The sequence below is a fragment of the Megalopta genalis genome, chromosome 5 (genome assembly GCF_051020955.1).
Source record: "Megalopta genalis isolate 19385.01 chromosome 5, iyMegGena1_principal, whole genome shotgun sequence".
Taxonomy (NCBI): Eukaryota; Metazoa; Arthropoda; class Insecta; order Hymenoptera; family Halictidae; genus Megalopta; species Megalopta genalis.
The window spans coordinates 22,963,434-22,977,184 of NC_135017.1; the positions used below are offsets into that span (position 1 = coordinate 22,963,434).

The window sequence follows — 13,751 nt, forward strand, 5'->3', positions numbered from 1 at the left end:
AACTGGTCTTTAAAACGGCCACATGATCGTGTAGAATAATGCGCGATCTCGTGCTGTACAAAGTAGAAAAAGATGGTAACGACGTGTTCGTCAACCCTTCGGGATTCCACGCTGAGCCAGGCGTCTGCAAAAGGTTTCGACTGGTTGGTGGATGCCTGCTCCTCCATCGGTACGTCTCACTTCGAAGAAAGAGGAACGGAGCACGGCTCGCAAAGAAATTGAGATTCGCGCGGCGACACGAGAAACACGAATTAATCGGCCATTCCTAAGCCGCAGTGTCACTGGAAATGAAAAGTGGTCGCCGTATATCAGTCCGGCAAGAAGAAAACAATGGATTGCTCGGAGAGAGAGACATCGTTGCGTTGCTCGGCCCTCGAACATCGGCCTGACGAACACTTTTGTTCTAGGACGGAGAGTTTGTGTGCCGCGGAGGAAGAACAACTCACGACCGTACGAATTTGCATAAATTACCGGGAACTATGGGAAGACGGGGGCTCTGCAACCGCGAATTTTACCCACGGATAAAGGCCGACTGGTAGCAGTCCAGAGATGCGAAAAATGAAATACCAGACGACGAAGACAGAAATTTGCAAGGAGCTCGCACGGAGGTGGTGGTTTTCTCGAGGCGCGACGAGGGCCCGGGTTGGTCAGCGAATTAAGTGGGGGCACGTAATTTCCGCAACACCGACAAGCGACAGGTGGACAAGACGCGAGGAAATTACTGTAATGGAAAGACCCGGTAGAAATTGCCAGATTAGCAGGTTGTGGGGGCAACCTGGAGATGAGGTATTTCGAGCTGAGGATTTTTCCGTAAGAACGAACTTCTGTCAGGAACAAAATGGCTGTCGCGCGGATTTGGAATTGGACTATCCTTTTAAGATCTAATACGAAAGATCAAGAATTTTCGTTGCAGTTCTTAGGTTCCAAAATATAGCATTCAGTGAATCGCTAGGACCTTTCCGTCGTTTCCAGACGGAATTGCCTCGTTATGTTTCAATAAACAAACAAAGTACTCTGTAAAATCGACTGCAACTCTGTCCATTTATCGAATTTAGTATGAAGAAGGGTATCGTCCGAATAATTCTTTACTTGAATAAATTATTCGAACAGAGATACTAAACTTATTCGAATAACAATACGAATACTTGTTGACCGTCAATGACAATGTGTAATTGTCTCTACGCAATTGCACCCTGCACCCATAGAAAGATTATTTAATTATGCGCCTATGAACAATCTACCCAAGCGTAACAAACTTTTCGATGCAATATTTGACAAGAGGTTAATTTTAAAAAGGAATACCGAAGAAATAAAGTTGATAAACTATGAAAAAGAACGCTTTACATTCTATCGTTTTTATTCAGATCGATTACGTTCCGCACGAATTCCTGTACAAATAAATTTTTACTCGAGTGAATTCTTGTACAAATAAAGTCTTATTCGAGCAAAATCTTGTCCGAATAAATTTTTATCCGTATCAATTTCTATTCGATAACGTCGAATACAAATTCGATGCTTTCATCTCTTATCAGTTATCCGAATAAAATTGTGCCCCACTCTGACCACTGTCAATATATAGAATTTCGAATCGAGTCATCAGGAGGTCAATTTCGGAGGTAAAGCGTCGCCTTAAGCGAGGTAGAAAATACGATCTTTTCCGAAAATCCGTAGACTGCCCCCCAAAAAATTAGAGGGATCGTTGTCGAAGTCACTCACCTTTAATATAGCTGTGTACATTGCGGTGCTAGCAGAGGGTGGTGTGGATTGGTGGTGGGGTGGTCAGGGGGGCTCCGGTGCAGGGCGTACCCCTAGTTGGCCCCCTCCGGTCCCCCACCGGCCGCTTGCTGCTGATGCGCAGCCGCGGCCGCTGCTGCCGCTGCCTTCTGCGCCTGCGCCTGTTTCTCTTGCTCGTTCAGCTCCTTGATCGCCTGTATCTCCTTCTTCAGCTTCATCCGCCGATTCTGGAACCAGATCTTGATCTGCCGTTCCGTCAGGCAGAGCGAGTGTGCCATCTCGATCCGCCTCCGCCTGGTGAGGTAGTGGTTCGTGTGGAATTCCTTCTCGAGCTCGAGCGTCTGGTAGCGCGTGTAGGTCTGTCGGCCGCGCCTGCGCATTCCGTTCGCCCCTGCAACCAAACAAAACCAAACCAGACGGTCAAACGAGGCTCGATCGCGTGTCTTTTTCGGCCGAGACTGGCCCGAGGGCCTCCGGGGCCCACGAGTATCCCGTCCGCCGAAGAATAATAACGTTTACACGCGAGATACGCGACGCTACCAGCCCCCACCCTACCCTCGATTCGATGCCACAACTTCCGCGGTCTGCTCCCATACGCCATGCAAATTCATGCTGAATGATTGATCGATTGCTGGGCCATAGTCCCAACAGTCTACTTTGATCCACCGATCTTCGTATTAAATCCGAAGAGGGTGGATTCTGTGTCTGCCATGGTCCCAGATCCGCGACCATTTGTACACTTTTCTCTATTGCTTTGTTATGAATCAAATTCGATCTACAGGATGTCCCAAAAATGTCTCGCAATCCGGAAATGCAATCCTGAGGTCATTTGAAGTAACTTTTTCCTTAGCGAAAACGCAATCCATGGCTTCATTTACGAGTTATTAACGAAAAACGGTGACCAATGAGAGTAGACCAGCTGACGCGAGTAGGCCGCGCCAATCAGCGGAACTGGGCTCCGTGCGCTGGGCCGCCCCGCGTCAGCCAAGCTCGCCTCTCATTGGTCACTGTTTTTCGTTAATAACTCGCAAACAAAGCCGCAGATCGCATTTTCGCAGAGGAAAAAGTTGCTTCAAATGACCTCAGGAACTCCCCATTTCCGGATTACGAGACACTTTTGGGACAATCTGTATAAGCCGAGCAACTGGATGTAGGACTTAGCAGATCTTCCAAGCGTTAAGGGCAATGGAAACGAACGTCGAACGTGTATACACTAGACTTTCGAACCTCCAGGACTACCATCGGATTGCGTACACCTTCGAAGAACGGGGAATTCAATGGGAGAATCGAGAAAGCAAACGAAGAATCCAGGAAGGAGCCGGCTTGGATTTCGAGCAGCCTGTTCCTTATATATCCGAGTGGTCAGTGATCTCTTCGGGACGTTATCCAGATCCCGCGATCGGAGATCCCATTGAGCCGGGGCGAACAGCAAATAGAAGCGTTCACGGTACAAGGCAGCCGTAGTATCCGAGAGGTCTCCGAAATCCTGGTAACGTTCGCGATAACGCCGCACCGACGAGGCCGGGATGCACTTAGGTGGGCGTTCGATGGCGGAAAGAGGACGGCGAAAGGCGGAGGAAACAGAGAAGAGGCGCGTAAACGGTTTCAGATAGAGCCGGCGGTCGCCGGGAGAAAGTAAGAGAGTGTGTACGACACCGGGATAGGTACTGTCGAACAGCCACTTGGGTACAGTACCGGAATAAACCCGTCTGTGGGGGCGCAAGCTCACCTTATCGGCCGTTACTGCCTCGTAAAAACCCTCCCGTTTCACCTCTGCCAGCGGCGAGCGGCGGCAGTGGCGAGGGGCGAGAGGCGAAACCAACCCCTGCCCAAGGCCCGTGAACGGTCTCTCCGCCTTCCGCGCTCTCGGTCTCGCTCGCATACGGTTCATATCGAAGTGTATAAACGACGGTAATACGATTTCTGCCGCCCTGCGAGCCCTTTTGGTTTTTCCGCCGGCCCCCGACACGCTCCGACTCGTTCCGCGCTCCGAACAATTAATTTCGGTTAAACGCCACGCATCCCCCCTCCGGCCCCCGACCGACCGCCGACCATCTATCGCCGCTTATTACGCGATAAACCGAGAAATTAATTTCACTCGAAGGGTTTAATTGTTATGAATAATTAATCCGAAACCCAGCGTCCCCGGTTACCCTCGAGATAAGTGACGGGGATGATATTGAAATCCAATTGTTTCGCGGCTTGCGTTCTCCACGTTTTTCGAATCGAGCACCATCTTTCGCGTGTCGTTGTAACTGGACCGCGAGAGACTTTATGTAAAATAAAAATCAATCGTTAGAAACATACGATGCAAATAAATTTTATTCTTTCAATAATAATTGCAATCAGAAAATATCATATTTCTTAAATTCATTTGATCTTTGCGCGGTTCGAAATTTGGCTCACTAATTTTTGTCATAAATGCATAAAATCCGCAGTTTAGTAATAACATCTTTGTTATAACTTTTGCTATCGAGATTTTTATTTTAGATAGGCATCGTCGAAAGAAGACGCTTCGTGTCCACGATCTAAATCTTGTTCGCATTACGAGTCTATTGTATCGAGAAAACTACCCTTTGTTCTCCGAGAAAGGAAATCTTCTCTAGAAAATTTTCAAAGGTGTCCCTGCGATTTACAGCTTGCGCAAAGTCGTCCCTATTTCCTCGGATCCTCGAAGTCCTGCCTCTATCAAAGAGAGAACTTTCGATCCAATTGTTCAAACTGATTCCACTGGCAGATCCACGTGGTTCAAACGTTGCAATCGCCGCTAGATTTTTGCCGGTTCGATGGCGAGTCCTGTTCGGCGCGTAGAAATTTCCCGGGGGGTAGTTTGAAGCGGAATTACAAGCCGAAACAGGGTCGCAGAGAGCAGGCCGGGCAGCCTTCGGTATCTCGCGGCTTGTCGTACACACTTTCACGGTCGTGCAGGGATCGGAATCGCAATAAACGCGTCATATTTACAATCGTATCCGCGCCGATCTATTATCGAGAGCGCGACAGAGGCTGTTCGGGCCGAGGGCGCGCGCGCGCGCGCTCTCGCGCTCGCGTGCACGCGGACTGGACCATTTCCAGGTGGCCATTACACAATATCGCGCGGACGAGCAACAACACGGCGAGCCGGAGTTCATATCGGCGTCATGTATATTATCGCAATGTAATCAAGTGGCTCGGGCATCCGAACGCCACCCCTTTGCGCCTCTTCTCTAGTGCCCGCTCTCTCTCTCTCTCTCTCCCATCTCCTCCCTTCCACGCCCTCCACCGTTGCACAACATCCCCATGATTTTCATTTCAGGTTGTCATGCAGGCTCGCGAGGGCGCGCGAGAGCCGCCGCGCCGCCGCAAAGTTATGGTGCACCGTTTATAAGGGTTATTTGTCACGCGGACCCCGTCGCCCGGCGTGTCTCCTTCTTGCGAACACCACCCCCGCCGGAATTATATCAGCGCGTAGCATCCCCTTGGCTCGCCTCCTCGCGGCGGGAAGAGACGCGGGAGAAGCGCGGGGGCTGCGCGCCGATAGACTCGAACTTATAAATAAAACCGGGGCTTCAGCCAATTAAGCCGGCCTCGTAAGTCTCCGTCGAGCAGAAAATAAGACAGCCGCGACCCCCTCGGCCTCCTCCCACGCTCCGCGCTCTCTCGCTGCAGAATACCAGCCCCGCTCGTTTCTTTAACTTTCGATCAACTGTTTCTCTATCTCTCCTCCGTCTTCATTCGAGCCTCCCCGTGATGGATGCGCGTTCCCCGATAACGGGGGAACTTCGTCGGTTCGATTTAAACTCGAAGCGTCGCCTTTTCCTTTTTCGGTACACGAGAGATCACCTTTCTGTATTTTCACGGATCCCCGTGCTCACAATGGGCACGGATGTACGGGCAACAATTGAATCAACAATTTATTTCTGTGCTAAATGAAATACTGGTGGAAATACCTCATTGATTTTTACAAATGTATAAGCAGTATTTAAAATATATATTTTACAGTACGAATCTGAAATATTTCATCGAAATAAATATTTTCTTTATCGCGCGTGAAATAAACGCTCGAAATATTATTTCCATGAAACTTCACATTTGTCATATGTATTATTTAAATTATGAACATTGTTCAAAGCGATACTTTCTCAAATATTTTTTTCATCCAGATCCGGACGAAACGTTGCGTTTCAAATATATTTTTGCCGGCTAGCTTGATTAAACGGCTGATTTATATGGCGTCCACCCTTCGATAATTTGCAAAGCTGCGAAGGGCGTTGTTTAAGGCGATCAAATGTTCGTTTCGCAAGCTTCCTCTTCGCTTCGAAATCGAAGAGCCGATGGAGGAAACGATTCGCGAAATCAGCGAGCGCCCGACCAAATCAATATTTTGTGGGTTAGCGGAGCCACCCCGCCGGGTGAACGAGCATCGCCGGGCGAACTTGGCTCGCGATTGTCACGCTGTGTTCTCGGGGGTAAGAAATTAGTTGGAACAGGGGATGGAAAAGGAAGACGAACGATCGGGCGGATCGCATCGAATTCTCCGGCTCCGCCGGCGGATCTTTTCCCATCCGTCGTTTCATCCCTCGCAGGAGTCGGTCAGCCATCGCGAAGACCCTCATCCCCAGGTTTACGCACGCCCCGTGGGAGATCCTGAGCGAAACGAAGTTTAGGGGGAGAGGACTGCGGAGGCCGCCACGCTCCCGGAAAAGTAAGAAGAGGCGTGCGTGGCTGTTTAACCAAGGGGGTGGATAAATTTTATGCTGAGACCGTGAAACGTGTTTCATCCGGGGAACGAGGAGGAAGATCTCTCGCTTTGGATGGTAGACGAAGCCGGGACGAGGGGAGACAGGGATTGGAACCTGGCGGAGAGAAACGCGCGGCAGAGAAAGGAGGAGATCAAGGGAGAAGGGCGCGCTTAGACTGAAAATATTTCGGTCGTAATTCACCGGTTTCTTGAAAAAGAAAAAAACGAAAAGAATAAAAGCGTTCCTCCTCGTATATCGTCAGAAATTCTCACTCCCTGGGTGGCACCTTCGCTCGACTCGTTCGCTGTTCGACTGGAAGGGAGCCTGGGGCTGTCTTTCGCGAAAATGAGCTGAGTTTTTCACCCTCTAACGAGACCGTTTCAAAATTTTTACTGCGACCAGTTCGTTCGGTGCATTAACCCTTCGCTGCGGACACGGAGTCCGTCGGACTCTACTGTAAATGTTATTGCTCATTGTTTCTGCCATAAGTGGATCTAGAAGTTATTGCTTCGAGCACCTATCCCTCTTCCTATCACTCCCGACATGCGAGATACATACTATATTTCATTTCTATATAAAAATTAATATTGTATTCATTTTGTGAATAATATATTCATAAGGGTTAATGAAATAAAGAAATCGTATACGATTCAGGTAACGCAAGCTCGATGAACTGGCAATGAGAGAACTTGTTATTAGATTACAATGCTAAAAATTCTTTGATTCGTAAAGAATATTGCTACAGAGTAATTTTTTCTGAAATTTCGACTGACGATCTTAAATTTTTGAGAGGCCGTTAAAGGTAGCTAAGGCTCCGGAAGAGGGCTCCAGATTTGTGCAAGGCTCGCTCGCTCGCTCGCGCGTAAAACTACAGCGCCAGCGTCTGCGATACGATAAACGTGAATTGCAATCGTTGGAACGGTTTTTCTCCCGGCATTTTCGATTGGCCCGGCGCGGATTGCGGTTCTCTGGTAGTACAAAGTGCGAGTAGATTAAATCGCGAGGCCGAACGAGCGTGGCAGGAGTCGCGGGTTTAACCGGATCCGCGCACGGCTCGTTTAGGACGCTCGTAGACGGCGGGGATCCTCTCGAATGGAAGGAACTGCCGAGGTTCGACGTAGCGGACCATAAACAGAGGGCGGAAAAGGGGAGAGAGAGACTTTGGTTGTTGCCAACTCTAATAAGAACAACCAATACGTTGATTGCTGCCGGGGATTTGCCGATATAACTCGGCGCGCCGGCGGTTCGCAAAACACGATGCCAAAGCCTCCCCTTTCGGCCACCCCCGCCGGCTCCAAACCCCCTTTTACCATTGCGAAAGAGATAGATAGATGAGGAGAGAGACAAAGAGAAAGAGAAAGAGAGAGAGAGAGAGATCGCGGGTGAGCACGCCAAAACCGGATCATACGCGCGGGGGCCAATCAAATCAAAGTAAGTGAATTGCTCGGAAACATGAAGGACCTTCGTCGAAACTCCCGGGCGGTAGGCTTCCGGCGCAACAACCCCTGCGGCGAGCAAGGGCACACCACCAGTCGAAGAGGGGTTTCAGCTTCGAAGACGGTTACTGATGGCCGCATCAATCCGGAACCCCGGCGTTTCTTGTTACGTTGATTCAACCGCCCCGGGGTCAATTTAAACGCGGCCAATTTAGGTACCGTCTTCGCGTATACAACTCTCACCCCCGCGGACCAGCCCGTGATGCAATACCAATTACCGTGTTTGCCCCGGCTGTTTCTGAATCACGCTGATCTATCGACGGGAACGGGACGGATGGTCCCTGCGAAGAGATACGGCGGAAGCCTCGATACGTACTGGAGCGGTATGCTAATTTGATGGCGGGTCGAACCCGAAAAGTTCCCCTCGTTCGTTATTGGCTCGGTCGTGTTCCGCCTAGCGCCCGCGATTACAACAATTTCTTTCGCTCGCACCTTCTTTTGCAGTCGGGCACTGTACTCTCTTCAAATAGTTATTAGGTGTAGCTGTGCTTAAGGGAATATAATTCTGCTAAATCAAGCACCCCTCTAGTAATTACTATGGCTATTACGTGGACAGATAGAAAACGAGAAACACTCAATCGCATAATCTATACGCTACTTCCGCGGATTTTATGCATTTACTGCAAAATTGAGGAGTTACAATTTGAAGATTAAATTTGAAGATTAAAGGAATTTTAAAATGTCAATATCTATGATTTTTTTATCCATTCAGATTCGCAGTCTAATTATCAGGTACGAATATAGCAGTAGTTTTATGTGTATTGGACGAACCATTGTGACCAACTCACATAAGTCACTCTTAAAATACAACGGGAGAAGGGTTCTCTTCTAAGAGAAATTCCCTCGCATCATGGTAAAACACAGTAGGGTCGCACAGACTCACTTAATCACCGACTCCGATCAAATCAGTGTCGCAACGTTTCAATTTCATTCATTCTTCCTCAAACTAAGCGATTGAACAGCGTCTCCGGCTACGCACAATTTGAATCGAGAAAAGTATGCATGGTGCGAAAGGGATGAAACGTCCACCGACCTATCGTTAGGCAACAACTCTCGCGCAGCGTTCGAAGACGGAGCGTTTTCCGGAGCGTATCTAAAATCGATGAGCCACGACACACTGCCAGGAAGAAATAGCTCTCCGTGAACAAGGAATTCCAGAACACGGCTAATCCGTCAGGCGAGATTACCACCCGGCGCCTTATCCCCCGACGTCCAAACACGCCCCCCCACCTTCTGCTTATTTAATTTACCAGCGGCTGTATCTTTTCCAGCTCGGTGTACTCCGTCGAGGAATTCTCGAGCGGAAGGAGAGCAGAAGTTGGCCGCATAAATCGCGGACGCAATTAGAGGACCTTTCGGTGTCCGGCGCCGAAACGGGGGAGGGCTGAGAGAGAGAAAGAAAGGGAGAGCGAGAGAGAGAGAGAGCGAGAGAAAGAGGGAAGGCCTCGCGTTACAGAGCCGCGAGGGGCCGTCCAGCTTCTGTTCACGTGTCGTAAGTTGTTCGGGCTTCCGGTGTCCCTCCGAAAACGCGGAACGTTCACGGCCGGTCCGCGGCGAACTCTGTTTGCGAGGCACGGCGGCGGTCCCGGAGACACTTGGTATGAGAAACGCGTAGCTACGCAGCAAGATCGTAGCTCAACGGCGGGGCACCACCCTCCTCCAGCCCTGGCAAGGTAGGTAATCCTCTCGGGGGCGTGAGTTACTGCCTGGCGTCCCTCGCCGTGCCCTGTCCCACCATCTTCTTCTTCGTCCTCCGCGCCCCTCTCCCCACCTTTCTTTCTTCCCTCACCCACAGAAATAGGCGGTCGGCGTCTTCGTCTTTCTCGTCACCCGGGTCGAATTCGACCCCTCCCATCGTTCTCACCGCTCTCTTTTCCACCGGCTTTGGGGGGTTGAGAACGTTCGGAGAAAGTTCGAGCCGCTGCGACGCCGGAAGGAACAAGAGAAGCCATGGAGAAAGAGCAGAAGAGAGAGAAAGAGAGAGAGCAGCAGTGGCGTACGCGACGCGCGACACAGCTGGAGAGCATTAGTCAACTGTAATTAATAAGTTATGTAGAACCGAGGCTAACGAACAGCGGCCGCGACGTGCCGGCGTTGTTATCTCTGTTGCGGGGGAGGGCGCCGCTCTCAGGGTGTGACGACGGAAGCCTCGACGACCATAAATACCAGCGCGGTAAACCCTTGTAACGTGAATAAACTGGGGCTGCTGCTGCTGCGCCGGCAAATAAGGAACAGCCGCTGCACACTCGTCCCAGCCTATCGTTCGCATGATTTGCTAATGCTTTTTCAACTGGCTCAGAGCGTTTCGAGGATTTGCTTACGCCGGGGACGACGGAGACCGTCTGGGGTGAATTCGGAAGAAGAGAGGGTCAATTAACACCTTGTTTCAGGATTTCTTTCGTAGCTGCGATGATTTGGATTTTATCGTCGTTGATAACCTTCTAAGGAAAATAATAAGTCCGATGCCATACCGGAGAGTAGGAGAATAATTCTGCTGTACTCGCATTAGCGACAATCTGCTTGGATTTCTTAAAAATATCAAATCATCTTTCACTCTAGGACGCTCAAGTTATTGGAAGGTTTGCTCTCAAGGGACTATTTTGTATTCATATATATATATAAGAAAAACTTTTATTTTCTACGGAAAATAACGAGTCTGATGCCATACTAGAAGGTAGGAGAATAATTCTGCTGGACTCGCATTAGCGACAATCTGCTTGGATTTCTTAAAAATATCAAATCATCTTTCACTCTAGGACGCTCAAGTTATTGGAAGGTCTGCTCTTAAGGGACTATTTTGTATTCATGCAAGAAAAATTGCTGTAATTATGATCTTTCGAGGTGCAGTAAATTCTTCCGAATTTTCTTTCGGCTTGTAAACAAAAATGAATGAATTTGAGGAGATACGATTATTCGAGCCTCGCAACTCGTTTTTATAATTGTTGGCAATCGACACATCTATTTTTGTTTACAAGCTGAAGGAAAATTAGGGGGAATTTACTGTATAGTTATTTATGCAATACCATTCAACGATACGAAACTAAAATATATCCCTGCAAAACTGAAATATAAAATATTTATTAACAAGAAAAACGTTGTTAGAAGGAAAATATACGTTCAAAATTCCGTGGACACTTTTTTATCCTCCCTTGAACATGCTGGGGTTAATACTCGAGGACCAGACGAAAATCTTGGTGCGAACGAACCGCAGATGTTGCGCATTCACAAAAAAGGAAAAGAAAACAGTGAACACGTGGAATACAAAACTTCAAAGACTTCTGTTCTCTACAATTGATTTCGAGGGTAATTTAGCGTAACAGATTTGCAGTTCGAGTACAAGAGAGTTAACAAGAGAGGGCTCCCCGAACAGACGACGGCACACAGTGTTCACGGATAACCTCTCGAGAAGGTTGAATCGAGAGACTGATTGGGAACAAAGTTCCGAGGCTATTTCTTGGCTCGCGCCGCACGAGTGTTCGCCGGACAATCGCGGTGGTTCGAAAGTTTTAACTGGCTGATAAATCGCAAAAATAAGAGGTCCGTGTTGATTTAGTTAATAGTAGCCTAATAACGTTTGAAGTTTGAAACTGCCCCGAACTTCGTGGTTCGTGGAACTTATCTTTTCCCACCGCTGTCACGATCGCTTTCTGATTGTGGGCCGATTGTAGTCTGATTATAGACCCGGCCGACGAGATTTTTTTATTGCGAGCGGGTTGCTCGCGGGTTCGTTAATCGACGCGTATATACAGCGGTACAAATGTAAAACGAAGGGGATCATATAATGCGAGATGTCGGCCGATAAGTGCCGCCGCGATTTTTTCATTCGGGAAGGCTTGATCGATGCCGGCAACGTGGCGAAATTAATTGATATGCTTTCTGACGACGGAGCATTAAAGAACAATCGTCGCTATCAACGCTCTTTAGCTATTCATGTCATCACGCAAGCAGGACCCGGCGATTGCTCAAGCATTCAGCGCCACGTCCCACAACACGCGATTAGTATAATTGCGAATTGTATGCAGTTATAGCAATTATCGATGCGCGAAGTACGGCACGGTGTTTATCTGCCTTACGACTGCGCGTAAGATTTTTATCGATGCCACGGTAAACAAACTCACGATCGACCCCCGGTCGACGATCTTTCCATTTAAAACAGCGAAACCAAATTCGGACCCGTGGCAACGATACAATCCAGAGACCGCGAATAATAAATCGCCGGTGCTGAGGTCTGCGAAGACGAGCAACCCTGCGAGCATCCTCGGTCGAGCAATTAACCCCTTTCCAGGTCCCGGCAAGCCTGCAACCCAAAGTTCCCGAGCGAGCATCCAATCGCCGGCGCGGAACGGCACGAACAAAAAGCATCACGGAACTCCGCCGAATTCCAATCGAAAGGCAAAACCTGGGGCCCCGACGTCGACATCGGATAAATCTGCGGGTCGAACAACAGGAAGCGGAGCTGGCCGCGAGCAGAAGAGCGATGGGGCTCGCGTGGCGGGCCCTCGAAGAGGAAAGCTCCGAGCGGGTTAGGGACACGGAACCGACAGCCGGAGCGGATAAACGGCCGCGAATCAACGAGATATCGAACGTGATCGGTTGGGGCCGGCCGCCGGTCTAGCCTCGCACGGCTCCCACGGCTTCTAAGGGGATCGTTATTCCGCGCGGAAGGCTCCTGCGACGCCGTTCTGTGTACGTTCTTCTTGGCCTATCGAGGTAAACTCGTCGTTACGCGGCGCAATCGCGATCAGCCGGAGCGGCGCGGATGCGAAACCGAGGGCCGCGCGAGAGAGAGAGAGAGAGACGGAGAGAGAGAGAGAGAGAGAGAGAGAGAAGTTACGCGACGCGGACAAGAATGTCGCCGGCAGCCAGCAGGATATACCATAAGAAGAACGAATGGAGCATTCGAGAATAAGATATCGGCTTTACGTGCAGCCACTTTTGAATAAGCGTGGCTGCCGTTCCACGCCGTTCCGCGGCGAGCCGAGCCGCGCCGAGCCGAGGCGAGGCGAGGCGGACCCGCAGCAGCATGCTATGCCAGCCGCGGGCAAGGTGGCGACTTTGCTCCCACGCGCGAAACGCCGCCATACACGGAATAAAGGAGATCTAGGTGGACCTTTCGCACAGCGAAACTATCGCGGGCTCCTCTCTTCGCGGGGTTTCGCACGAAACCACGTCGTTCGGATCCCGCATCGTGATTTTCGTTGGCCCTTCTTGCCGTTTCCGACTTCTACGCTTGACGGTCTTCGAGCTTGCTGATCTATGTGCGAGATTGTCTGAGTCTAGTTTAACCCTTCGAGGACGAACGTTGGCGTAGAGGAAACATCAGGGTGGTATATCTATTTTCAGAAGTTGCAAACATGTAATTTGATCGTGTGCGTAACGAAGGATCAGGATGCACAGTGCGTTGTTCCGAGTATTTGAATCTTGGATACATAATCTAGCTTTTCGAGGAAGATGTTCTTCATACTTTAAACTTCAAAATATGATCAAGTTGATCTCTACATTCGTTCTCGTCCTTCTTAAGCAAAAATCCTGCAGCCAAATCTGATTCTTTTACGATAGATTGAAGATTCAACGATCCGATTGACAACGCCGAACGTTGATTGATTGATCGCTGACGGCACTGCAGACAATTGCAGAGAAACGCTTAGAAAAGAACGTTTAAATGTTTATTATTTATATTATGTTTATATTATGTTCATTATTTAAATTTAAAGAACAAAAAACAGCAATTAACTTTGTCATACGTCGTCGATGTTAGACTCTTCCGAATTTCATTGCACTGTTGGGTTTATTTTGCTCGTTT

General features: G+C 49.2%; 1 protein-coding gene across 3 annotated transcripts in view; it reads right to left on the reverse strand.

Annotated features, from left to right (window-relative positions):
- The window catches only part of Ubx (ultrabithorax), a 212,875-nt gene that overhangs the window by 42,898 nt on the left and 156,226 nt on the right, over positions 1-13,751 (reverse strand). For all 3 annotated transcript variants that reach the window (XM_076521689.1, XM_076521688.1, XM_076521690.1), the window contains one exon: positions 1,717-2,125. In XM_076521689.1, the coding sequence (XP_076377804.1) occupies positions 1,809-2,125 (317 nt within the window). In that variant the 3' untranslated portion in view covers positions 1,717-1,808. The remainder of the gene's footprint in view (positions 1-1,716; positions 2,126-13,751) is intronic.